The 26,940-nt window shown below is 49.5% G+C and overlaps 1 protein-coding gene across 1 annotated transcript in view; it reads right to left on the bottom strand.

Moving 5' to 3' along the window:
• Window positions 1-26,716, bottom strand: part of LOC138854474 (Y+L amino acid transporter 2-like) — a 179,197-nt gene extending 152,481 nt beyond the window's left edge. The window contains exons 1-2 of the mRNA XM_070098041.1: window positions 26,681-26,716; window positions 24,397-24,958 (exon numbers count right to left, since the gene is read on the bottom strand). Of these exons, the coding sequence (XP_069954142.1) occupies window positions 24,397-24,958; window positions 26,681-26,716 (598 nt within the window). The remainder of the gene's footprint in view (window positions 1-24,396; window positions 24,959-26,680) is intronic.
• Window positions 26,717-26,940: the final 224 nt, after the last annotated feature.

Raw genomic sequence — 26,940 nt, 5'->3', positions numbered from 1 at the left:
AGAGGTACAAAAAAATACAGATAAGAGCAGCATGTCAAAGCCACTTATACTATGCATAGCATTACGGGCTGGCTTAAAATTAACTTAAGATTAACTAAGCAATGATGAAATCAGTGATAAGACATTAATGTAAACAGATTACTATAAAGCACAAGTGAGTATTACAAAGACAGGTCATATGGTTGCATTCAGTCATATGAAGGATTCTGTTAGGTAGTGTATTTAAAAAATAATAAAGTTAGATTCGGTTTTAGGTTTAACATTTATGTGATATAATTGTGAGAAACATTTAAGATATACAATTTATAAGGTTCAGTTATTCAGTATTTATTTGGTTTTGGGTGAGTAAGTGATCTTTGAGTAGAGACTTGAATTTATAAACAGGTAATGTTTCTTTTATATTTACAGGTAATGAATTCCAGATTTTAGGGCCTTTTATGTGCATTGAGTTTTTGCATAGTGTGAGATGGACACGAGGAACATCAAGGCGTGATCTGTGCCTTGTGTTATGGTCATGTGTTCTGTTGAGGTTGGCAAGGAGATGTTTGAGGGGAGGGTTAATATCAGAGTTAAGTGTTCTATGTATGTAATAGGTGCAGTAATAAGTATGGATGTTTTGTATGGTGAGTAGGTTTAGTGTATTGAATATTGGTGGAGTGTGCTGCCTGTAGTGAGAATTTGTTATCATTCTAACTGCAGCCTTTTGTTGGGTAATTAGTGGTCTGAGATGGTTAATTGTTGTTGAGCCCCATGCACAAATTCCATAGGTGAGATAGGGGTAAATAAGAGAGTGATATAGGGCCAGGAGGGCTGACTGTGGAACATAGTACCGTATCTTCGATAGTATGCCTACAGTCTTGGAAATTTTCTTAGAAATTTGTTGTATATGTGTATGAAATTTGAGTCTATTATCTAGGTGGATTCCTAAGAATTTTCCCTCTGTTAGCTTTGTGATAGGTGATCCGTTTATCATGATGTTAAGAGGGACATCTGTAGCTATGTTACCAAACTGAATGAAGTAGGTTTTGTCAATGTTTAGTGTAAGTTTGTTAGTCCTCATCCAGGTAGATATTTTCTGTAATTCGGTATTTACAGTATTGGCTAGTGTGACTGGGCTCGGGTGAGAGAAGACGTATGTAGTGTCATCTGCAAATAGTGTGGGTTTGAGTAATTGCGAAGCATTTGGAAGGTCATTTATGTATAGGAGAAAGAGAAGAGGGCCAAGGACACTTCCCTGTGGGACACCAACTGTAATTGGTTGCGCAGAAGAGTTTGCCCCATTTGCGTACACATATTGGCTTCTGTTGCTGAGGTATGACTTGAGGTAGTTGAGGGAGTGCCCTCTTATACCATTGTGTGACAATTTTACGTGGAGCAAGTCATGGTCAACTGTATCAAAAGCTTTACGTAAGTCAATGAAGATCCCCAGTGGGACTTCTTTTTTCTCTATTGCAGTGTATATATGTTCTAGCATGTGTATAATAGCATCATTAGTATTTTTATTAGGCCTGAATCCAAATTGGCAGGGGTTGAGTATGTTTTGGGAGATAAGGTAGGAGTAGATTCGTTTATGAATTAATTTTTCGAAGATTTTAGAGAGAGGGTGTAAGTTGGATATTGGCCTATAGTTATTCAACTCTGTTTGGTCTCCTCCTTTGTGGATCGGGGTGACCCTTGCTATTTTGATTACTGTAGGGAAGGTGGAGGATTCAATGGATTTGTTAAAGAGTGTTGCAATGATTGGAGATAGCACTTGTGACACTTTTTTGTATATAAAGGGTGGTAAGGTACTTAAATCTCCTGCCTTGTTTTTTAGTGCATTGATAATAAAGGAGACTTCGTATGGGTTAGTCGGAGCTAGGAACAGTGTGTTCGGGTAGTTGCCGGTGAGGTAGTCATTTGGTGGGGTATCTGAGCTTGGGATTTTATTGGCAAGGTTTTGTCCTATAGTGGAGAAGAAATCATTGAGTCTGTTTGCTGTTTCTGTTGGTGGGAGTTGGGGTTCATCTGATTTTGCTAATTTTATTTCGCTATTTCGTGATATCTTTTTTGTTCCTAGAATTTCTGATAGGGTTTTCCAGGTCTTTTTTATATCACCTCGTAAGTTGGATAATCTGTTCTCATAATACAATTTTTTTGCCCTTCTTATCAGGCTGGTTAGGATTGACGAGTAACGTTTTGTTTGGTCTCTGGTTATGTGACCCATTCTGTACTGTTTCTCATATTGGTGTTTTGTATTTATGGATTTGAGAATGCTGGGTGTTAGCCAGGGACTGTTCAGTCTCTTTGCTGTCATCTGTTTAGTTTTTTTAGGGCAGTGCTTGTTATAGAGGTATTGGGTCTTTTTTAGAAAATTATTAATACATTCGTCAATATCTGTATAAGCTCAGTGTGCCAATCAATGTTTGCTACTGCTGTTGTGAAGTTATTAATGGCTGCCTCATTGTGAAGTCTGAAGGTGAATTTAGTAGTGTCTTGGGGTAGTTTACCAAGAGTTGTTATGAGGAAAGTAGGGTAGTGGTCTGTGGTATTATCTGTGATTATGCCTGATTTTAAAGGGGATATGGTGATGGTCCAGAAGTGGTCAAGTAGGGAAACACTAGTCTCTGTAACTCTTGTAGGTTTTGCTACTGTTGGTAGCAACATGCAGTTACTCATTGTGTTTGTGAATTCAGTAACGTGTGGGTCCTGGTCTTGCAGGAGATTTATATTGAAGTCACCTGAGAGTAGTAAGTGATCTTTGTTCATGCGTGCATCAGTTATCATACTTCCTAGATTTTGATTAAATTGGCTAATGTTTGACTGTGGAATTCTGTAGATGTTTATCACTGTGAGAGGTTTTTGTAGGTATTTGGATTTGAATTTAGCTATTATATATTCCCCATGTTCATCCCTTGTGCAAGTATTAGTGATACATTCTAGTTGGTCTGAGTAGTATATAGCTGTGCCACCCCCTTGTTGGTCTGGCCTACAGTTGTGTATGGCTGTGTAACCAGGAATGGCATAGACATCTGTAGTATCAGGCTTTAGCCAGGTTTCAGTTAGTGTAATGATGGACATATTGGCATGTAAGGAATTTAGTAATGCTATGAGGTCATCGTAATGCTTGCTTAAAGATCTGATATTGTAGTTAAAGATAGTTATGTTGTTACACACACAACAAGATATTACTGCCATAAATGTACGCCTTGACACTCTAAAAAAGAAACAACTTTATACAATGCAAGAACTATACATGCCAGATAGAGAACATCCTATACAAGTGATAAATACCACCGATTACACCATCAATACTCCGCCTCACAGGACTCAAAGAATGACTCTCCCACAGAGGGTTCGTCGTTTTATTCATCAAGATGATTACCCTCGACCCATGATATTGAGCAACTTACCTGACGAAGAAGATTGGATACCACCAGAACCCTTCTATGTATACTGAGAAAATCATCGCCCCCAATTAGGGAGACATCTTAAATAACTTTCTAATGTAAAATTATGCTATTGACTATGGTTGGACACCACCATTAAGAAGCTATTGTCACGAGCTTATAAACTGGCCAGAAAATTATTGCCTTTCTTGTCGTATAAATATCCGTTGTGCAATCGCAAAAAAAAAAAAAAAAAAAAAAAAAAAAAAAAAAAAAAAAAAAAAAAAAAAAAAAAGCAATTGCAACTTGTATAACTACTACCAATTCAGAGTCATGTACTTATATACCTATTATATCTATGTGACTCTGATGGGTTAGTATCATACCCCTTAATGAATATTTTATCAATTCACATACATTTTTTAAATTACGCCAAAGTGGTTGGGCCACTTACCTTTTATATCCTACCTCTCCCCCCCCCCTCCCACCCTTTTCCAATATTTCCATCCTTACCCATCCTTCTTCCTTACCCATCCTTCTTCCTTACCCATCTTACCAAAGCTCTGGTCATCAGAAGAAGAAGAAGAAGAAGCAAGGCTTTATGTAGGTGCAAGGCTTTATGTAGGTGCAAGGCATTATGTAGGTGAAAGGCTTTATGTAGGTGCAAGGCTTTATGTAGGTGCAAGGCTTTATGTAGGTGCAAGGCATTATGTAGGTGCAAGGCTTTATGTAGGTGCAAGGCTTTATGTAGGTGCAAGGCTTTATGTAGGTGCAAGGCTTTATGTAGGTGCAAGGCTTTATGTAGGTGCAAGGCTTTATGTTGGTGCAGGACTATGTAGGTGCAAGGTTTTATATTGGTGCAGGACTATGTAGGTGCAAGGCTTTATGTAGGTGCAGGACAATGTAGGTGCAAGGTTTTATATTGGTGCAGGACTATGTAGGTGCAAGGCTTTATGTAGGTGCAGGACTATGTAGGTGCAAGGTTTTATATTGGTGCAGGACTATGTAGGTGCAAGGCTTTATGTTGGTGCAGGACTATGTAGGTGCAAGGTTTTATATTGGTGCAGGACTATGTAGGTGCAAGGCTTTATGTAGGTGCAAGGCTTTATGTAGGTGCAGGACTATGTAGGTGCAAGGTTTTATATTGGTGCAGGACTATGTAGGTGCAAGGCTTTATGTAGGTGCAAGACTTTATGTAGGTGCAAGGCTTTATGTAGGTGCAAGACTTTATGTAGGTGCAAGACTTTATGTAGGTGCAAGGCTTTATGTAGGTGCAAGGTTTTATGTAGGTGCAAGGCTTTATGTAGGTGCAAGGCTTTATGTAGGTGCAAGGCTTTATGTAGGTGCAAGGCTTTATGTAGGTGCAAGGCTTTATGTAGGTGCAGGACAATGTAGGTCCAAGGTTTTATTTATATCGGTCTAAGACAGACCGAAAATTGTCTAGTTTTATCTCAGTTATGTAAACAAGTGGCAATTAATATATTTATCTCGCGGAAGAGGAAATACTTTAACATTGTTACTTGACACTTTGTTCTTTCAAGAGATTATTATAATTATTATCGTAAAGAAACGGTGAAGCCACTAGGTTCATACTGTCCCAGTGGCGGCTCGTGCGGGGGTGCTGCATGGCGGCTCGTGCGGGGGTGCTGCATGGTGGCTCGTGCGGGGGTGCTGCATGGCGGCTCGTGCGGGGGTGCTGCATGGCGGCTCGTGAGGGGGTGCTGCATGGCGGCTCGTGAGGGGGTGCTGCATGGCGGCTCGTGAGGGGGTGCTGCATGGCGGCTCGTGCGGGTGTGCTGCATGGCGGCTCGTGCGGGGGTGCTGCAGGGCGGCTCGTGCGGGGGTGCTGCATAGCGGCTCGTGCGGGGGTGCTGCATGGCGGCTCGTGCGGGGGTGCTGCATGGCGGCTCGTGCGGGGGTGCTGCATGGCGGCTCGTGCGGGGGTGCTGCATCGCGGCTCGTGCGGGGGTGCTGCATGGCGGCTCGTGCGGGGGTGCTGCATGGCGGCACGTGCGGGGGTGCTGCATGGCGGCTCGTGCGGGGGTCCTGCATGGCGGCTCGTGCGGGGGTGCTGCATGGCGGCTCGTGCGGGGGTGCTGCATGGCGGCTCGTGCGGGGGTGCTGCATGGCGGCTCGTGCGGGGGTGCTGCATGGCGGCTCGTGCGGGGGTGCTGCATGGCGGCTCGTGCGGGGGTGCTGCATGGCGGCTCGTGCGGGGGTGCTGCATGGGGGCTCGTGCGGGGGTGCTGCATGGCGGCTCGTGCGGGGGTGCTGCATGGCGGCTCGTGCAGGGGTGCTGCATGGCGGCTCGTGAGGGGGTGCTGCATGGCGGCTCGTGCAGGGGTGCTGCATGGCGGCTCGTGCGGGGGTGCTGCATGGCGGCTCGTGAGGGGGTGCTGCATGGCGGCTCGTGCGGGGGTGCTGCATGGCGGCTCGTGCGGGGGTGCTGCATGGCGGCTCATGAGGGGGTGCTGCATGGCGGCTCGTGCGGGGGTGCTGCATGGCGGCTCGTGCGGGGGTGCTGCATGGCGGCTCGTGCGGGGGTGCTGCATGGCGGCTCGTGCGGGGGTGCTGCATGGCGGCTCGTGCGGGGGTGCTGCATGGCGGCTCGTGAGGGGGTGCTGCATGGCGGCTCGTGCGGGGGTGCTGCATGGCGGCTCGTGCGGGGGTGCTGCATGGCGGCTCGTGCGGGGGTGCTGCATGGCGGCTCGTGCGCGGGTGCTGCATGGCGGCTCGTGCGGGGGTGCTGCATGGCGGCTCGTGCGGGGGTGCTGCATGGCGGCTCGTGCGGGGGTGCTGCATGGCGGCTCGTGCGGGGGTGCTGCATGGCGGCTCGTGCGGGGGTGCTGCATGGCGGCTCATGAGGGGGTGCTGCATGGCGGCTCGTGCGGGGGTGCTGCATGGCGGCTCGTGCGGGGGTGCTGCATGGCGGCTCGTGCGGGGGTGCTGCATGGCGGCTCGTGCGGGGGTGCTGCATGGCGGCTCGTGCGGGGGTGCTGCATGGCGGCTCGTGAGGGGGTGCTGCATGGCGGCTCGTGCGGGGGTGCTGCATGGCGGCTCGTGCGGGGGTGCTGCATGGCGGCTCGTGCGGGGGTGCTGCATGGCGGCTCGTGCGCGGGTGCTGCATGGCGGCTCGTGCGGGGGTGCTGCATGGCGGCTCGTGCGGGGGTGCTGCATGGCGGCTCGTGCGGGGGTGCAGCATGGCGCCTCGTGCGAGGGTGCTGCATGGCGGCTCGTGCGGGGGTGCTGCATGGCGGCTCGTGCGGGGGTGCTGCATGGCGGCTCGTGCGGGGGTGCTGCATGGCGGCTCGTGCGGGGGTGCTGCATGGCGGCTCGTGCGGGGGTGCTGCATGGCGGCTCGTGCAGGGGTGCTGCATGGCGGCTCGTGCGGGGGTGCTGCATGGCGGCTCGTGCGGGGGTGCTGCATGGCGGCTCGTGCGGGGGTGCTGCATGGCGGCTCGTGCGGGGGTGCTGCATGGCGGCTCGTGCGGGGGTGCTGCATGGCGGCTCGTGCGGGGGTGCTGCATGGCGGCTCGTGCGGGGGTGCTGCATGGCGGCTCGTGCGGGGGTGCTGCATGGCGGCTCGTGCGGGGGTGCTGCATGGCGGCTCGTGCTGGGGTGCTGCATGGCGGCTCGTGCGGGGGTGCTGCATGGCGGCTCGTGCGGGGGTGCTGCATGGCGGCTCGTGCGGGGGTGCTGCATGGCGGCTCGTGCTGGGGTGCTGCATGGCGGCTCGTGCGGGGGTGCTGCATGGCGGCTCGTGCGGGGGTGCTGCATGGCGGCTCGTGCGGGGGTGCTGCATGGCGGCTCGTGCGGGGGTGCTGCATGGCGGCTCGTGCGGGGGTGCTGCATGGCGGCTCGTGCGGGGGTGCTGCATGGCGGCTCGTGCGGGGGTGCTGCATGGCGGCTCGTGCGGGGGTGCTGCATGGCGGCACGTGCTGGGGTGCTGCATGGCGGCTCGTGCGGGGGTGCTGCATGGCGGCTCGTGCGGGGGTGCTGCATGGCGGCTCGTGCGGGGGTGCTGCATGGCGGCTCGTGCGGGGGTCCTGCATGGCGGCTCGTGCGGGGGTGCTGCATGGCGGCTCGTGCGGGGGTGCTGCATGGCGGCTCGTGCGGGGGTGCTGCATGGCGGCTCGTGCGGGGGTGCTGCATGGCGGCTCGTGCGGGGGTGCTGCATGGCGGCTCGTGCGGGGGTGCTGCATGGCGGCTCGTGCGGGGGTGCTGCATGGCGGCTCGTGCGGGGGTGCTGCATGGCGGCTCGTGCGGGGGTGCTGCATGGCGGCTCGTGCGGGGGTGCTGCATGGCGGCTCGTGCGGGGGTGCTGCATGGCGGCTCGTGCGGGGGTGCTGCATGGCGGCTCGTGCGGGGGTGCTGCATGCCGGCTCGTGCGGGGGTGCTGCATGGCGGCTCGTGCGGGGGTGCTGCATGGTGGCTCGTGCGGGGGTGCTGCATGGCGGCTCGTGCGCGGGTGCTGCATGGCGGCTCGTGCGGGGGTGCTGCATGGCGGCTCGTGCGGGGGTGCTGCATGGCGGCTCGTGAGGGGGTGCTGCATGGCGGCTCGTGCGGGGGTGCTGCATGGCGGCTCGTGCGGGGGTGCTGCATGGCGGCTCGTGATGGGGTGCTGCATGGCGGCTCGTGCGGGGGTGCTCCATGGCGGCTCGTGCGGGGGTGCTGCATGGCGGCTCGTGCTGGGGTGCTGCATGGCGGCTCGTGCGGGGGTGCTGCATGGCGGCTCGTGCGGGGGTGCTGCATGGTGGCTCGTGCGGGGGTGCTGCATGGCGGCTCGTGCGGGGGTGCTGCATGGCGGCTCGTGCGGGGGTGCTGCATGGCGGCTCGTGCGGGGGTGCTGCATGGCGGCTCGTGCGGGGGTGCTGCATGGCGGCTCGTGCGGGGGTGCTGCATGGCGGCTCGTGCGGGGGTGCTGCATGTCGGCTCGTGTGGAGGTGCTGCATGGCGGCTCGTGCGGAGGTGCTGCATAGCTGCTCGTGTGGAGGTGCTGCATAGCTGCTCGTGTGGAGGTGCTGCATAGCTGCTCGTGTGGAGGTGCTGCATAGCTGCTCGTGTGGAGGTGCTGCATAGCTGCTCGTGTGGAGGTGCTGCATAGCTGCTCGTGTGGAGGTGCTGCATAGCTGCTCGTGTGGAGGTGCTGCATAGCTGCTCGTGTGGAGGTGCTGCATAGCTGCTCGTGTGGAGGTGCTGCATAGCTGCTCGTGTGGAGGAGCTGCATAGCTGCTCGTGTGGAGGTGCTGCATAGCTGCTCGTGTGGAGGTGCTGCATAGCTGCTCGTGTGGAGGTGCTGCATAGCTGCTCGTGTGGAGGTACTGCATAGCTGCTCGTGTGGAGGTGCTGCATAGCTGCTCGTGTGGAGATGCTGCATAGCTGCTCGTGCGGGGGTGCTGCATAGCTGCTCGTGTGGAGGTGCTGCATAGCTGCTCGTGTGGAGGTGCTGCATAGCTGCTCGTGTGGAGATGCTGCATAGCTGCTCGTGTGGAGGTGCTGCATAGCTGCTCGTGTGGAGGTGCTGCATAGCTGCTCGTGTGGAGGTGCTGCATAGCTGCTCGTGCGGGGGTGCTGCATGGCGGCTCGTGCGGGGGTGCAGCATAGCTGCTCGTGTGGAGGTGCTGCATAGCTGCTCGTGTGGAGGTGCTGCATAGCTGCTCGTGTGGAGATGCTGCATAGCTGCTCGTGTGGAGGTGCTGCATAGCTGCTCGTGTGGAGGTGCTGCATAGCTGCTCGTGCAGGGGTGCTGCATAGCTGCTCGTGTGGAGGTGCTGCATAGCTGCTCGTGCAGGGGTGCTGCATAGCTGCTCGTGTGGAGGTGCTGCATAGCTGCTCGTGCGGGGGTGCTGCTTAGCTGCTCGTGTGGAGATGCTGCATAGCTGCTCGTGTGGAGGTGCTGCATAGCTGCTCGTGTGGAGGTGCTGCATAGCTGCTCGTGTGGAGGTGCTGCATGGCGGCTCGTGTGAAGGTGCTGCATGGCGGCTCGTGTGGAGGTGCTGCATAGCTGCTCGTGTGGAGGTGCTGCATAGCTGCTCGTGTGGAGGTGCTGCATAGCTGCTCGTGTGGAGGTGCTGCATGGCGGCTCGTGTGGAGGTGCTGCATGGCGGCTCGTGTGGAGGTGCTGCATTGCGGCTCGTGTGGAGGTGCTGCATAGCTGCTCGTGTGGAGGTGCTGCATAGCTGCTCGTGTGGAGGTGCTGCATAGCTGCTCGTGTGGAGGTGCTGCATGGCGGCTCGTGAGGAGGTGCTGCATAGCTGCTCGTGTGGAGGTGCTGCATGGCGGCTCGTGTGGAGGTGCTGCATAGCTGCTCGTGTGGAGGTGCTGCATGGCGGCTCGTGTGTAGGTGCTGCATAGCTGCTCGTGTGGAGGTGCTGCATGGCGGCTCGTGTGGAAGTGCTGCATAGCGGCTCGTGTGGAGGTGCTGCATAGCTGCTCGTGTGGAGGTGCTGCATAGTTGCTCGTGTGGAGGTGCTGCATAGCTGCTCGTGTGGAGGTGCTGCATAGCTGCTCGTGTGGAGGTGCTGCATGGCGGCTCGTGTGTAGGTGCTGCATAGCTGCTCGTGTGGAGGTGCTGCATGGCGTCTCGTGTGGAAGTGCTGCATAGCGGCTCGTGTGGAGGTGCTGCATAGCTGCTCGTGTGGAGGTGCTGCATAGCTGCTCGTGTGGAGGTGCTGCATAGCTGCTCGTGTGGAGGTGCTGCATGGCGGCTCGTGTGGAGGTGCTGCAGGGCGGCTCGTGTGGAGGTGCTGCATAGCTGCTCGTGTGGAGGTGCTGCATAGCGGCTCGTGTGGAGGTGCTGCATAGCGGCTCGTGTGGAGGTGCTGCATAGCGGCTCGTGTGGATGTGCTGCATAGCGGCTCGTGTGGAGGTGCTGCATAGCGGCTCGTGCGGGAGTGCTGCATAGCTGCTCGTTTGGAGGTGCTGCATAGCGGCTCGTGTGGAGGTGCTACATAGCGGCTCGTGTGGAGGTGCTGCATAGCGGCTCGTGTGGAGGTGCTGCATAGCGGCTCGTGTGGATGTGCTGCATAGCGGCTCGTGTGGAGGTGCTGCATAGCGGCTCGTGCGGGAGTGCTGCATAGCTGCTCGTTTGGAGGTGCTGCATAGCGGCTCGTGTGGAGGTGCTACATAGCGGCTCGTGTGGAGGTGCTGCATAGCGGCTCGTGTGGAGGTGCTGCATAGCGGCTCGTGTGGAGGTGCTGCATAGCGGCTCGTGCGGGAGTGCTGCATAGCTGCTCGTGTGGAGGTGCTGCATAGCTGCTCGTGTGGAGGTGCTGCATAGCGGCTCGTGTGGAGGTGCTGCATAGCGGCTCGTGTGGAGGTGCTGCATAGCGGCTAGTGCGGGAGTGCTGCATAGCTGCTCGTGTGGAGGTGCTGCATAGCGGCTCGTGTGGAGGTGCTGCATAGCTGCTCGTGTGGAGGTGCTGCATAGCTGCTCGTGTGGAGGTGCTGCATAGCGGCTCGTGTGGAGGTGCTGCATAGCGGCTCGTGTGGAGGTGCTGCATAGCGGCTCGTGTGGAGGTGCTGCATAGCGGCTCGTGTGGAGGTGCTGCATAGCGGCTCGTGCGGGGGTGCTGCATAGCTGCTCGTGTGGAGGTGCTGCATAGCGGCTCGTGTGGAGGTGCTGCATAGCGGCTCGTGTGGAGGTGCTGCATAGCGGCTCGTGTGGTGCTGCATAGCGGCTCGTGTGGAGGTGCTGCATAGCTGCTCGTGTGGAGGTGCTGCATAGCTGCTCGTGTGGAGGTGCTGCATAGCGGCTCGTGCGGGGGTGCTGCATAACTGCTCGTGTGGAGATGCTGCATAGCTGCTCGTGTGGAGGTGCTGCATAGCTGCTCGTGTGGAGGTGCTGCATAGCGGCTCGTGTGGAGGTGCTGCATAGCGGCTCGTGCGGAGGTGCTGCATAGCTGCTCGTGTGGAGGTGCTGCATAGCTGCTCGTGTGGAGGTGCTGCATAGCAGCTCGTGTGGAGGTGCTGCATAGCGGCTCGTGTGGAGGTGCTGCATAGCTGCTCGTGTGGAGGTGCTGCATAGCTGCTCGTGTGGAGGTGCTGCATAGCTGCTCGTGTGGACATGCTGCATAGCTGCTCGTGTGGAGGTGCTGCATAGCTGCTCGTGTGGAGGTGCTGCATAGCTGCTCGTGTGGAGGTGCTGCATAGCAGCTCGTGTGGAGGTGCTGCATAGCTGCTCGTGTGGAGGTGCTGCATAGCTGCTCGTGTGGAGGTGCTTCATAGCTGCTTGTGTGGAGGTGCTGCATAGCTGCTCGTGTGGAGGTGCTGCATAGCTGCTCGTGTGGAGGTGCTGCATAGCTGCTCGTGTGGAGGTGCTGCATAGCTGCTCGTGTGGAGGTGCTGCATAGCTGTTCGTGTGGAGGTGCTGCATAGCTGCTCGTGTGGAGGTGCTGCATAGCTGCTCGTGTGGAGGTGCTGCATAGCTGCTCGTGTGGAGGTGCTGCATAGCTGCTCGTGAGGAGGTGCTGCATAGCTGCTCGTGTGGAGGTGCTGCATAGCTGCTCGTGTGGAGGTGCTGCATAGCTGCTCGTGTGGAGGTGCTGCATAGCTGCTCGTGTAGAGGTGCTGCATAGCTGCTCGTGTGGAGGTGCTGCATAGCTGCTCGTGTGGAGGTGTTGCATAGCTGCTCGTGCGGAGGTGCTGCATAGCTGGTCGTGTGGAGGTGCTGCATAGCTGCTCGTGCAGGGGTGCTGCATAGCTGCTCGTGTGGAGATGCTGCATAGCTGCTCGTGGGGGGGTGCTGCACAGCTGCTCGTGTGGAGGTGCTGCATAGCTGCTCGTGTGGAGGTGCTGCATAGCTGCTCGTGTGGAGGTGCTGCATAGCTGCTCGTGTGGAGGTGCTGCATAGCTGCTCGTGTGGAGGTGCTGCATAGCTGCTCGTGTGGAGGTGCTGCATAGCTGCTCGTGAGGAGGTGCTGCATAGCTGCTCGTGTGGAGGTGCTGCATAGCTGCTCGTGTGGAGGTGCTGCATAGCTGCTCGTGTGGAGGTGCTGCATAGCTGCTCGTGTAGAGGTGCTGCATAGCTGCTCGTGTGGAGGTGCTGCATAGCTGCTCGTGTGGAGGTGTTGCATAGCTGCTCGTGCGGAGGTGCTGCATAGCTGGTCGTGTGGAGGTGCTGCATAGCTGCTCGTGCAGGTGTGCTGCATAGCTGCTCGTGTGGAGATGCTGCATAGCTGCTCGTGCGGGGGTGCTGCACAGCTGCTCGTGTGGAGGTGCTGCATAGCTGCTCGTGTGGAGGTGCTGCATAGCTGCTCGTGTGGAGGTGCTGCATAGCTGCTCGTGTGGAGGTGCTGCATAGCTGCTCATGTGGAGGTGCTGCATAGCTGCTCGTGTGGAGGTGCTGCATAGCTGCTCGTGTGGAGGTGCTGCATAGATGCTCGTGTGGAGGTGCTGCATAGCTGCTCGTGTGGATGTGCTGCATAGCTGCTCGTGTGGAGGTGCAGCATAGCTGCTCGTGTGGAGGTGCTGCATAGCTGCTCGTGTGGAGGTGCTGCATAGCTGCTAGTGTGGAGGTGCTGCATAGCTGCTCGTGTGGAGGTGCTGCATAGCTGCTCGTGTGGAGGTGCTGCATAGCTGCTCGTGTGGAGGTGCTGCATAGCTGCTCGTGTGGAGGTGCTGCATAGCTGCTCGTGTGGAGGTGCTGCATAGCTGCTCGTGTGGAGGTGCTGCATAGCTGCTCGTGTGGAGGTGCTGCATAGCTGCTCGTGTGGAGGTGCTGCATAGCTGCTCGTGTGGAGGTGCTGCATAGCGGCTCGTGTGGAGGTGCTGCATAGCTGCTCGTGTGGAGGTGCTGCATAGCTGCTCGTGTGGAGGTGCTGCATAGCGGCTCGTGTGGAGGTGCTGCATAACTGCTCGTGTGGAGGTGCTGCATAGCGGCTCGTGCGGAGGTGCTGCACAACTGCACCACCTCATATTACTGATAACATTCAACATAATGAGTCTTTTTTTCTATAATTCTTTATACTTGTACATTATATAATCAAAGAATTAAAGAAAATAGGGAGTGCTGCAGTTATGCAGCACCCCCGCACGAGCAGCTATGCAGCACCCCCGCTCGAGCAGCTATGCAGCACCCCCGCACGAGCAGCTATGCAGCACCCCCGCACGAGCAGCTATGCAGCACCCCCGCACGAGCAGCTATGCAGCACTCCCGCACGAGCAGCTATGCAGCACCCCCGCACGAGCAGCTATGCAGCACCCCCGCACGAGCAGCTATGCAGCACACCCGCACGAGCAGCTATGCAGCACCCCCGCACGAGCAGCTATGCAGCACCCCCGCACGAGCAGCTATGCAGCACCCCCGCACGAGCAGCTATGCAGCACCCCCGCACGAGCAGCTATGCAGCATCCCCGCACGAGCAGCTATGCAACACCCCCGCACGAGCAGCTATGCAGCACTCCCGCACGAGCAGTTATGCAGCACCCCCGCACGAGCAGCTATGCAGCACCCCCGCACGACCAGCTATGCAGCACCCCCGCACTAGCAGCTATGCAGCACCCCCGCACGAGCAGCTATGCAGCACCTCCGCACGAGCAGCTATGCAGCTCCCCCGCACGAGCAGCTATGCAGCACCCCCGCACGAGCAGTTATGCAGCACCCACGCACGAGCAGCTATGCAGCACCCCCGCACGAGCAGCTATGCAGCACCCCCGCACGAGCAGCTATGCAGCACCCCCGCACGAGCAGGTATGCAGCACCCCCGCACGAGCAGCTATGCAGCACTCCCGCACGAGCAGTTATGCAGCACCCCCGCACGAGCAGCTATGCAGCACCCCCGCACGAGCAGTTATGCAGCACTCCCGCACGAGCAGCTATGCAGCACCCCCGCACGAGCAGCTATGCAGCACCCCCGCACGAGCAGCTATGCAGCACCCCCGTACGAGCAGCTATGCAGCACCCCCGCACGAGTAGCTATGCAGCACCCCCGCACGAGCAGCTATGCAGCACTCCCGCACGAGCAGCTATGCAGCACCCCCGCACGAGTAGCTATGCAGCACCCCCGCACGAGCAGCTATGCAGCACCCCTGCACGAGCAGCTATGCAGCACCCCTGCACGAGCAGCTATGCAGCACCCCTGCCCGAACAGCTATGCAGCACCCCCGCACGAGCAGCTATGCAGCACCCCTGCACGAGCATCTATGCAGCACCCCTGCACGAGCAGCTATGCAGCACCCCCGCACGAGCAGCTATGCAGCACCCCTGCACGAGCAGCTATGCAGCACCCCTGCACGAGCAGCTATGCAGCACCCCTGCACGAGCAGCTATGCAGCACCCCCGCACGAGCAGCTATGCAGCACCCCCGCACGAGCAGCTATGCAGCACCCCCGCACGAGCAGCTATGCAGCACCCCCGCACGAGCAGCTATGCAGCACCCTCGCACGAGCAGCTATGCAGCACCCCCGCACGAGCAGCTATGCAGCACCCCTGCACGAGCAGCTATGCAGCACCCCTGCACGAGCAGCTATGCAGCACCCCTGCACGAGCAGCTATGCAGCACCCCTGCACGAGCAGCTATGCAGCACCCCTGCACGAGCAGCTATGCAGCACCCCTGCACGAGCAGCTATGCAGCACCCCTGCACGAGCAGCTATGCAGCACCCCCGCACGAGCAGCTATGCAGCACCCCTGCACGAGCAGCTATGCAGCAACCCCGCACGAGCAGCTATTCAGCACCCCCGCACGAGCAGCTATGCAGCACCCCTGCACGAGCAGCTATGCAGCACCCCCGCACGAGCAGCTCTGCAGCACCTCCGCACGAGCAGCTATGCAGCACCCCCGCACGAGCAGCTATGCAGCACCCTCGCACGAGCAGCTATGCAGCACCCCCGCACGAGCAGCTATGCAGCACCCTCGCACGAGCAGCTATGCAGCACCCCCGCACGAGCAGCTATGCAGCACCCCCGCACGAGCAGCTATGCAGCACCTCCGCACGAGCAGCTATGCAGCACCCCCGCACGAGCAGCTATGCAGCACCCTCGCACGAGCAGCTATGCAGCACCCCCGCACGAGCAGCTATGCAGCACCCTCGCACGAGCAGCTATGCAGCACCCCCGCACGAGCAGCTATGCAGCACCCTCGCACGAGCAGCTATGCAGCACCCCCGCACGAGCAGCTATGCAGCACCCCCGCACGAGCAGCTATGCAGCACCCTCGCACGAGCAGCTATGCAGCACCCCCGCACGAGCAGCTATGCAGCACCCCTGCACGAGCAGCTATGCAGCACCCCTGCACGAGCAGATATGCAGCACCCCTGCACGAGCAGCTATGCAGCACCCCTGCACGAGCAGCTATGCAGCACCCCTGCACGAGCAGCTATGCAGCACCCCTGCACGAGCAGCTATGCAGCACCCCTGCACGAGCAGCTATGCAGCACCCCTGCACGAGTAGCTATGCAGCACCCCTGCACGAGCAGCTATGCAGCACCCCTGCACGAGCAGCTATGCAGCACCCCTGCACGAGCAGCTATGCAGCACCCCCGCACGAGCAGCTATGCAGCACCCCCGCACGAGCAGCTATGCAACAACCCCGCACGAGCAGCTATGCAGCACCCCTGCACGAGCAGCTATGCAGCACCCCCGCACGAGCAGCTATGCAGCACCCCTGCACGAGCAGCTATGCAGCACCCCTGCACGAGCAGCTATGCAGCAACCCCGCTCGAGCAGCTATGCAGCACCCCTGCACGAGCAGCTATGCAGCACCCCCGCACGAGCAGCTATGCAGCACCCCTGCACGAGCAGCTATGCAGCACCCCTGCACGAGCAGCTATGCAGCAACCCCGCACGAGCAGCTATGCAGCACCCCTGCACGAGCAGCTATGCAGCACCCCTGCACGAGCAGCTATGCAGCACCCCCGCACGAGCAGCTATGCAGCACCCCTGCACGAGCAGCTATGCAGCACCCCTGCACGAGCAGCTATGCAGCAACCCCGCACGAGCAGCTATGCAGCACCCCTGCACGAGCAGCTATGCAGCACCCCCGCACGAGCAGCTATGCAGCACCCCTGCACGAGCAGCTATGCAGCACCCCTGCACGAGCCGCCACTGGCTCCAAGAAAGAAAAAAATAAGGTGTACAAGTTTCGTAATCTTTTATTCGATTAGAAAAGACATTCTCTGTTTATTGCACTGAAACCAACCTTAGTTTTAATGTAACTTGAAAAATTGAAACTTACGCAGCCCAAATAAAATGAGAACCTATGTTGAAAAAAGCACATCAATTAAAAAAAGATCTAATGTTATTAGAAAAAGCATTCTCCAATTATCGGTTGGTAGAGCAGTCAGTTCATACACTAAGTGTCCGGTGTTCGATCCCCGGTAATTGGGGAAACATTGGAAGTGTTTCCTTATAACACCTGCTGTCCCTGTTCACCTACCATTAGGTACCTGTGTTAGCCGACTGGTGTGGGTCGCATCCTGGGGACAAAATTAACGTAAGTTACCCGAAATGCTCTGCATAACTTGGACTTTTTATATATCATGTCACTGATGACAGTTACGTCTATATAAGTTATATCCTGTAGTTGTAGAAAAAAATATTATTGTAAATTTCATAACAATATTAGTAAATTACTAAATCAGAATGTTCATGTTAACATAGGAGTCTTCTTATAAGATGTATTAGCTTATTTACATTCTAATAGTGTAACAGAGAAACTCCTAAGTTATTTAAAGGAATATACTAGACAATTATGAACACCTTACTGTGGCACGATAGCCAATTAGAAACGAGGAAAAAGACAGCAGAGAATCTGATTGTATTTCCTCTACCAAAAACGAGATGGTATTTACAATGTATGTAGCCTATGTTCAGTATTTACAATTATATACAATGTATGTAGCCTATGTTCAGTATTTACAATTATATACAATGTATGTAGCCTATGTTCAGTATTTACAATTATGTACAATGAGGTAAATGCGAGAACAAGAGACGGAGAGAACAGTGGCGACCAACAGGGAAGATAAGTCTGTCAAAGCTGCTTCACCAGTGTTCCACGGAGCTTCACGGCTTTGGGTGGTTTCCCTGAGACTGGCGAGTTGAACCTAGGTAATGATTTAACGACGGAGCGCCTGATCGTTAATCCTTTCACACCTGGTTCACTTGTAAGGAGGCATATCTATATGGCTGTGTGACATGAGCTTAATTGAATGTAACATATTCTTAGCATGCCACACATGCCATTTTGAAAATAAAATTATCAAAATTTTAACTGTACACACTCCAATAAAACTCGGAAATTTCTTGGTAGGATACACATGTTTTAAACTTTGAAGCCAATCAGAGGAGGCTATACAATACACAAAGGACACCTACAAATGTCAATAGTTAACATAAAGATAAGATTTCTCTGGATTTTTGAACCCGGGGGAGGGTTACCTACCCAGAATAACCCAAAAAAGTCAATGCGTGATCGATGACTGTCTGTCTTATTTCCGTTGTGATCTGTGGAAAATACTGTAGTGTATATATTTTCCTGAAATACGGTAATTTATAGGTAAATAGATGCCCTATATTGTATTTTTAAAAGAAGTATGTTATCGAAAATGGGAAACCTGCGGCTGGGGGAGTCAGTCGCCATTGTTAATTTGAATTGTATACGACGTTAGTGTAATGGGAAGGAATTTTCGTGCTCTAGAAGTTAAAATTGGGCTGACACCTCTCAAATAGGAGGCGAAATTGTTGGATGTGCACTCCTGCATAACTTGAGATATCAGGCGACTGGACAGGACTACTCCAGGAACCTCAGATAAGTCTGTTATGTTATAACTCTGGCCAGTTGTTATTTTCATGTATAGACAGTGATGTTTTCTGAGTATGATACAACTTAATCTCCAGTTAAATTGGTGAGTGATTTTTAAGATATTCTCCTTCTGTTATGTATATGTGTATCTATAATCATTTATTATTCTTAATATACAGTCCACAAATTTATATATTTACCAGTATTCCTGGTGATGTATTTTTCATTTGTAATTAATAGGTCCAGAGCAACTTGTGGATATGACAGTGGTAGGTTTCGAAGGGGGACATTTTTTGCGACCTAGGTGTCCCAAATTCCTACTTGTCTAACTGATAAATAATAATTATCTTTGTTCATTTACTGTTATGTAAATAATGATACATTCAGATAAATGCAATTTTCCACATTTAATTTGCCCGTTGTTCCTTCTTGAACCGGAGGTAATTATTGACGTCATTAATTGATTAATTACTTAATAATTATATGTGAAATGACAGAAGGAGGTGGATGTTAAGTTCACAAATTTATTTAATGTGTAGCGGATTATAATTATTACAATATTAATTTTGATAAGTCAAGTCTGGCTAAGTTTATATTAATTTGTATAATATTAATTTGAAAAGACAATTCTGGCCAAGATTTATATTAGTGTATGTGTAATTGATAAGACAGGTGTGGCTAAAGATTATATTGTGTATAATATTAATTTGCTATGCCAAATTCTGGCAAGGATTATATTAATTTGTGTAATATTAATTTTGATAAGCCAAGTTTGGCTAAAGGTTTGTATTAATGTACATTTAAAATTTATATTATAATTTTTTTGTCTGTAATTGCTAAGCTCAAGTAGCTAGGATTTATTCAGAGGTAAGTTGTATCAGTATTGTAAGTAGTAATCAGTGTTATTAATTAAGTTGAATTTAATACATTGCATCATGGCTGAAAATGAGGAAATTAATATAGAAGACAAACATATGGAATATAGAGCAAAAAAAAACATCACTGCAAGCTAGAAAAAGGCATGTAACAAAAGCATACAATAAATGTTTGGAATTAATGAATCAAGAAACTGTGAATACTGATGATTTAAAATTGTATTTAGATGCTTTGGGGAATAGATATGATTCATACAAATTATATTACAACAAATATGAAGGAGATTTGTTAGTAAACTGTGTAGATGAGACTGAAGTAGATCTCATGATTAATCAGTATTATGAATTAGAGGAAAAGATTCTTTCTTGTAAAAGTCAGGCCTTGAATAAATTAAAATGTGTAAACCAGGCAGTTAATCAATCTGCACCAACAAATAAGATGTCTTTACCAAAACTCCCAGAACTATGTTTACCTGTATTTAATCCTGGTGAAAATTGGGAGGAATTTTGGTCAATTTTTAAAGCAGCTGTGCATGACAGGAGTGACCTAGCCTGTGTAACTAAATTATTTTACCTCAAAGGACCGGTAAGAGGAGATGCTCACATACTCATACAAGCCTTTCCCAATGTAGATGACTCTTACAAGGAAGCAGTTGACTTGTTGAAGGTCACTTATGGTAATATAGAACAAAGTAGGTTGGATCTAGTGAATATCATTGTTAATTTAAAATCTCCAGATCACACTTACAAAGGTTTACAGCAGTTTAGAGTTAAACTGGAGAGCACTCTCAAAACTTTAAGTAATAAATATAATCTGAAGGAATCAGACTGGTTATTGAGTGCCATGGTACAGAATAAATTAAACTATAAAACACTTGAATGCCTCTCAAACAAATATCACAAGGGTTATTTTGGTCTGGAGGAAATAAGACTAGGTCTACAAGAATTAATTGTGCAGTTGCAGACCAGCCAACCAACTCATTTTAAAGATGCAACACATAATAACTCTGAGGTATATGTCAAGTTTCACAAAGGGAAAAATTATCCCAATGGTAATAATCAAATTTCATTTCCTAAAAAGAGTTGTATAGGTGCATATCAAGTAGCAGGAATCAGAAACAATGATTCTCCACAAAGTAAGAAGAATAAGTACCCTCCTAAGAGTAGCCCAGTTAATAAGAAACCAGTCATAGAAAAGAGAGATTGTCTCTTCTGCAAGGGTACTCATTTTTCTAAGAATTGCAATGCATACAATTCTTGGAATGATAAAGTTGAAAGATTGGAGGAACTTGACAGATGTATCAGATGTTTGGGTAATCACAATGTAAAGGATTGTCATGCCAAATTAAACTTCTGTTATCAATGTCACAAAGGAAGACACCATATAGTCATGTGTAAAGGTCTATATGATAATGTTGATAATAATGATAATGTTGATAATAATGATAATGTTGACAATACTGACACAACAGTAGCTAATGTAAAAATTGCTGCTAATGTTAATAATGATGGTTTTGCTGAAGTAGCCTTACCTGTGTTACAGGTAAAAATTGATGATAAAAGGCATAAATCAAAAAATGTAAATGCATTATTGGACCAGGGATCCCAGCGTACTTTCATAAAACGTAAATGTCTTGATGGTATGACAGTACAGATGGGAGATCCCACAACTTTAAAATTATCTGGTTTTCTCTCAGATAAAAGAGCTCAATTGTATGACACTGTTTATGTAACTGTCAGGTTGGGCAATGAGAAAAAACGTGTTAATGCAGTAATTGTAGATAGACTTCCAGAGAAAATATCTACAGTAGGGCTTAGTAAAGCTACAGAAAGACTTTCACATAATGTAAATTTAGCACCTTCTGGTGTAAGTGATTATTCTGTAGGCCCAATAAATATTCTGATAGGTAGTGACTATTATGCCTCCTTTGTAAAGGGTATGGTAAAGAAATGTGGTGTCACCCTTTTGAAGACTGCAGGAGGCCATGTAATGTATGGTAGGATTCCTCGTAATAATAATTCATAACTAAAGGAAACTACAAATACCATAACTGTGTGTCTTACTCATGAAGTCGTGCCCCAGTATAATTCTTCCATAGAGGATGGTGTTGAACCAGTGCATAAATTGTGGGAATTAGACAACCTTGGAATAAATGTAAATGAAGAAAGTCCAGACGATTCTTTTACTCAGGAGCAATACCTGAGAGATGTAAAATTTGAATCTGGACAATACTGGGAACGACTTCCGTGGAGACTGAACCATCCAGAATTGCCCACTAATTACAGAATGGCATATGGACAGTTAAAGGCTCAGCTCCACGAACTGAGTAAGACACCAGAATTGTTAACTGTCTATAATGATATAATTGCTGAGCAGTTAATTAATAAATTTATAGAAGAGGTACCTCCTGAACAAGCCAAAATTTATGGTCACTATTTGCCACATCACGGAGTGAAGAAGGATTCTAAGACCACTCCTTTGAGGATTGTGTTTAATTGTAGTGCCAGGAGTATCAAAAATGTACCTAGTTTAAATGACTGATGACAGGTCCGTCATTGACGGAAAAATTAGGAGATATCTTATTGAATTTCAGAGTGAAGAATTATGCCTTTACGGCTGACATAAGTAAAGCTTTCCTAAGAGTGGGTTTACAAGAGGCTGACCGGGATTGTACCCGCTTCTTATGGCCTGAGAATCCTAGTGACCCACTTAGCCCTCTGAAAACCTTTTGCTTTAGGAGCGTATTATTTGGTGCTACATCCAGTCCGTTCCTACTTCAAGCGACGATAAATGAACACCTTAAATGTACGGGAAGTCCATTGAGTAAAGTAATGAGCAAACAATTTTATGTGGACAATTTCCTTGGTGTGACGTCAACTGAAGAGGAACTGTTAATGACTTATGGAGAGGCTAATAAAATAATGCAAAGTGCAAATATGCCTCTGAGGGAATGGAATAGTAATTCGTCCAAATTAAAGGACAAAATAAGTAAAGATTACCCTGGAGATGAAGTGCCAAAATGTAGGAATGTGTTGGGATTAACTTGGGATACTGAGAGAGATTTGTTAATGTTAAAACCTAATAATTACAGTATGCCCAATAAATTAACTAAGAGAGTCTTGCTTGCTGAAGTTTCCAAATGTTTTGATCAACTAGGTTTAGTGTCAGCCCTTATTATAAGAGGGAAATTATTAATTCAGGAAGCATGGAAACTTAAATGTGCTTGGGATGAAATTCTACCTGAGGAATTCATTAACAGGTGGGATGAATTAATTGGTGATTATGAGAAAATTCCAATGTTGGTGTTCCCACGCCAGGTGGCCAATCCAAATGGGAAAAATGTACTCCACACTTTTTGTGATGCTTCAAAATTGGCACATGGAGCAGTTGCTTACCTTCAATGTAATAGTGTTATTTCTCTTGTTATGTCTAAGGATAAAGTGTCTCCAATTAAATCACGTACCTTACCTCAGTTGGAATTAACAGCCATTTATGTAGGTGTCAAATTAGCTAATTATATAAGAAATAAGTTGCAGGAGATAAATATTAGCGACACCATAATTTGGTCTGATAATGAGGTATCCTTACAATGGATTCGTAATGGAAACAGTAAAATTGTGTATGTACAAAACAGAGTCGCTGAAATTAATCAGATGCAAGAGAAGTATAATAGTTTGGGTCAGCATATGTTAATATTTAATCATATACCTGTTGAGGAGAATCCATCTGATTTCTTGTCTCGAGGTTTACCTTATGCTAAATTTGTAAATGCTGTATCATGGCTTAAAGGACCGAGCTGGTTGGTAAATAAAGCTAATTGGCCTGTACAAAAGGCGTATATTGCTCCTGTTGAAATTACTGTGACCACCGCTCCAATAGTTTGTCCTCCCTTAGCCATTGATATAAATAGGTATTCTTCTTTACCCAAACTAATGAATGTAACTAAGTTGGTGTTTAAATTTCTAAACAGGATGAATATCTCATATAAGTTTTCACATCCTCTTGAATATTGGATAAAGAGGGTACGAGAAGAAATGTATGGAAATTAGAATAAAGTAATGATGGAAAGAAAAATTGTGAAACGTTCCATAATAGATAAATTGGGGCTGTATTTAGAGAACAATGTAATTAGGTGCAGAGGTGGGTTACAAAATGCTGAATTGGGGTGATTATGATTAACACCCTATCTTACTGCCCAATACTCATCATCCAACAAATTTAATTGTTCTAAATGCCCATAAAAATGTAATGCATGGTGGGGTACAAGATTCCTTAAATTGTATTAGGGAAACTTTCTGGATTCCACAAGGACAGCAAAGTGTAAAAAGGGTGATTAAATCTTGTGTAATATGTCGCCGTGTGGATGCCAGATCCTATATGTACCTAGGTCCTCCACCATTGTCAAATGAGCAATTTGAGTCATTTAGCAATGAACTCCGGCCGGCCGCAGTGTGGAAAATACTGTAATGTATATATTTTCCGGAAATACGGTAATTTATAGGTAAATAGATGCCCTATATTGTATTTTTAAAAGAAGTATGTTATCGAAAATGGGAAACCTGCGGCTGGGGGAGTCAGTCGCCATTGTTAATTTGAATTGTATACGACGTTAGTGTAATGGGAAGGAATTTTCGTGCTCTAGAGGTTAAAATTGGGCTGATACCTCTCAAATAGGAGGCGAAATTGTTGGATGTGCACTCCTGCATAACTTCAGATATCAGGCGACAGGGCAGGACAACTCCAGGAACCTCAGATAAGTCAGGAACCTCAGATAAGTCTGTTATGTTATAACTCTGGCCAGTTGTTATTTTCATGTATAGACAGTGAGGTTTTCTGAGTATGATACAACTTAATCTCCAGTTAAATTGGTGAGTGATTTTTAAGATATTCTCCTTCTGTTATGTATATGTGTATCTATAATCATTTATTATTCTTAATATACAGTCCACAAATTTATATATTTACCAGTATTCCTGGTGATGTATTTTTCATTTGTAATTAATAGGTCCAGAGCAACTTGTGGATATGACAGTTGTAGGTATCGAAAGGGAACATTTTTTGCGACCGAGGTTTCCCAAATTCCTACTTGTCTAACTGATAAATAATAATTATCTTTGTTCATTTACTGCTATGTAAATAATGATACATTCAGATAAATGTAATTTTCCACATGGTCCTTCAATCTTGTCCCTCAGGATATAACCCTCACCTGTCAACTAACACCCAGGTACATACTTGCTGTTAGGTGAACAAGGACAGCAGGAATAAGGAAACATGCCCAATTTCCACCCAAGCCGCCGATTGATCCACGGACACTTAGAGTATGAAGCGAGACCGTTGCTAACTGAACCATCTTTTACTTGTTACTGCACACCAGTATGGAAAATATGAAACAGTTGGCAGTACTCACTCATCTCAGTATGGCAGAATGCTCCACACATGCAGACAGCTCCTGAGACGACCCACACCGCCAGGGACATGCCCACGCTGCCTGTATACTGCAGCACTGTCCTGGGCGACACAAATATGCCTGAGCCTATAATATAACCCAAGGTGAATCCCACACAGTCGAGCAGTCCCAACTCTCTCTTAAGCTTCACCCCGCAGCCTCCCTGCTCTTCACTACACAACTTGCTGACGTCTTCAACCTCTGCAACATTCTTTTCTTTCACTGGCTCCCGTTTATGTACATCAGTTTTATTTTCCTTGTTGGCAGATGAGTCCAGTTCTGTCTGCTCTGCTCCATGTTTTGAGAGGCTTAGTGTTGTGTGTAGCTCACTAGGATGGGAGGTGCTAAGTTCTGCCTCAGCACTTTCTTCATTCTCCATATTGTGATCTGTCGTTTTCGATGAACCTGCAAAATTTAGTTCCTTATTCTTCATCCTCAGTTTGTCTTCATTGTTCATTGTGGCCCCAAAACTAGGCTCAGCTGGCTGGTTCTCTGTGACTTCTTTTTGACAAATGACTTCTACCTTTCGACAATTTAAATTCTGCGAATTTTCTAAAGGATTAAAAAAAACTTTCTGGAGGTACTGGATTGTCAGGACCTGAGATGTTTACGTTGCAGCTGACACTGTCTAACTGGTGGCCTCACCATGATTCTTCTCTCACGCTGTCTCTTATTAAAAAGTAATTTATTCCTGGCACCATCGATGCTGCCTGACGTAGGAGATTTAAGCACAGAAGATTTTTTTTCCATACTATAGTGCCCCTCGTTTAATGACTCAAAAAAGTTAGTAATGAAACTGCATTATTTACAAAAGTGTCTATGACTCTTAATAATAAAATGTAACCTGTGAGACTGCAGTACTGGACTGTGATACTGCGTACGATGACTTACATTTTTTATATATTTTATTTAAAACATTGTACAAAATACAAGTTGATATAAAAGTATAGTAAAATGGTACTATGATACTGGATATAAACAAGAATCTCCAAATGTCACAACCCCAGAACAGGAAATAAACTGATGGACTGATGAAGCCGCTGTGTGGCGAAACGTTTCCTCAATGAAAATACCCAAGTGTTGCACATGTGTCTAATTTATCAACTTGTCGGTTCTCTGAACCATTCATCTACAACACCATACACAATGGCGGTATTACAACCTTAACACACAACCCACAACATACCTTTCAAATACCCAGTATTACACAAAATATTAATATCGTCAGTGCTGACACAAACAGCTGACGTGTCTCCCTCCCCCCCACACACACACATCGAAAAATTATACGCACATTCACTAACCTGAAGAATCACAACATTAATTAAACATTAATATAGTAAACATATCCTGAATTCATCAGTAACTTAAGTGATAAGTATTTACAAGCATTGATGATATAGGAACACCAAAGTCACAAAACATACAAATAACACACTATCAACAGTAGTGTTAACATTACATACTTAAAGACATGTACACCTCTACCAGGAAGAGGAAAATACACCTGCAAATGGTCAACATCAATAATAACGTTGCACTATGAAGCTCAAGATCTATTACAACATTGCTAAAGTTGTGATGAATGGTTTGAAAAACCGACAAGTTGAAGATTGAGACACTTATGCAGCATATGGGAATCTTTATTGAGGAAACGTTTCGCCACACAGTGGCTTCATCAGTCCAATACAAAGAGGAAGGCGTAAGGAGAGGAGGAGAATGAGGTAATCAGTCCCTCAGCCTGGAGTCGATGTGTTCAGTCCATCAATCTTGTCCAGTCCATCAAGATTGATGGACTGAACACATCGACTCCAGGTTGAGGGACTGATTACCTCATTCTCCTCCTCTCCTTACGCCTTCCTCTTTGTATTGGACTGATGAAGCCACTGTGTGGCGAAACGTTTCCTGAATAAAGATTCCCATATGCTGCATAAGTGTCTCAATCTTCATCTCATTGCTAAAGTGCAGTTTATGGACATTTATAGCGCTATTGAAAACTGTACATTACAACATAATGTATAACTATGAAATAAGTAATGACATCATCGGTGTGTAATGCACACCATAACAAACAAAATGAACACGTCCAAGAAGCCCTAACCCATTCACACCGTCTAACTGGTGTGTTAAAGCTAAACAACCCCGAAACAGCTCCTAAAGATTGTACGTGCATACCAAACAGTAATGGTACGTCCCCGTCACATAGGAGAAAGCTGTAAACACCAACTCTACGTCTACCACTCACCTGACTGCCACAATCATATTCTGCAGACCAGCCCATTATAATACCCCTGAACCTCACACAAGTAGCAAATCCCTTATCTCTAAAGCTTTATATACCGAGGGAAGTCCTGCTCCCATCTCCTCCCATATACTAACTTACTGTTTCATTGTCCTCATCGCTCTCGGGCCGTGTGGACGTGCTGCGCAAAAGTTCCTGCTTTCTCTGTTGCGCAACTTCCTATTTTCACCAAGATGGCTGCCAGCTACCGCAGGAGGAGCAAC

The sequence above is a fragment of the Cherax quadricarinatus genome, chromosome 60 (assembly GCF_038502225.1).
Source record: "Cherax quadricarinatus isolate ZL_2023a chromosome 60, ASM3850222v1, whole genome shotgun sequence".
Lineage (NCBI taxonomy): Eukaryota > Metazoa > Arthropoda > Malacostraca > Decapoda > Parastacidae > Cherax > Cherax quadricarinatus.
The sequence above is the reverse complement of the archived record's forward strand: the minus strand, read 5'-3'. Positions and strand labels throughout refer to the sequence as shown.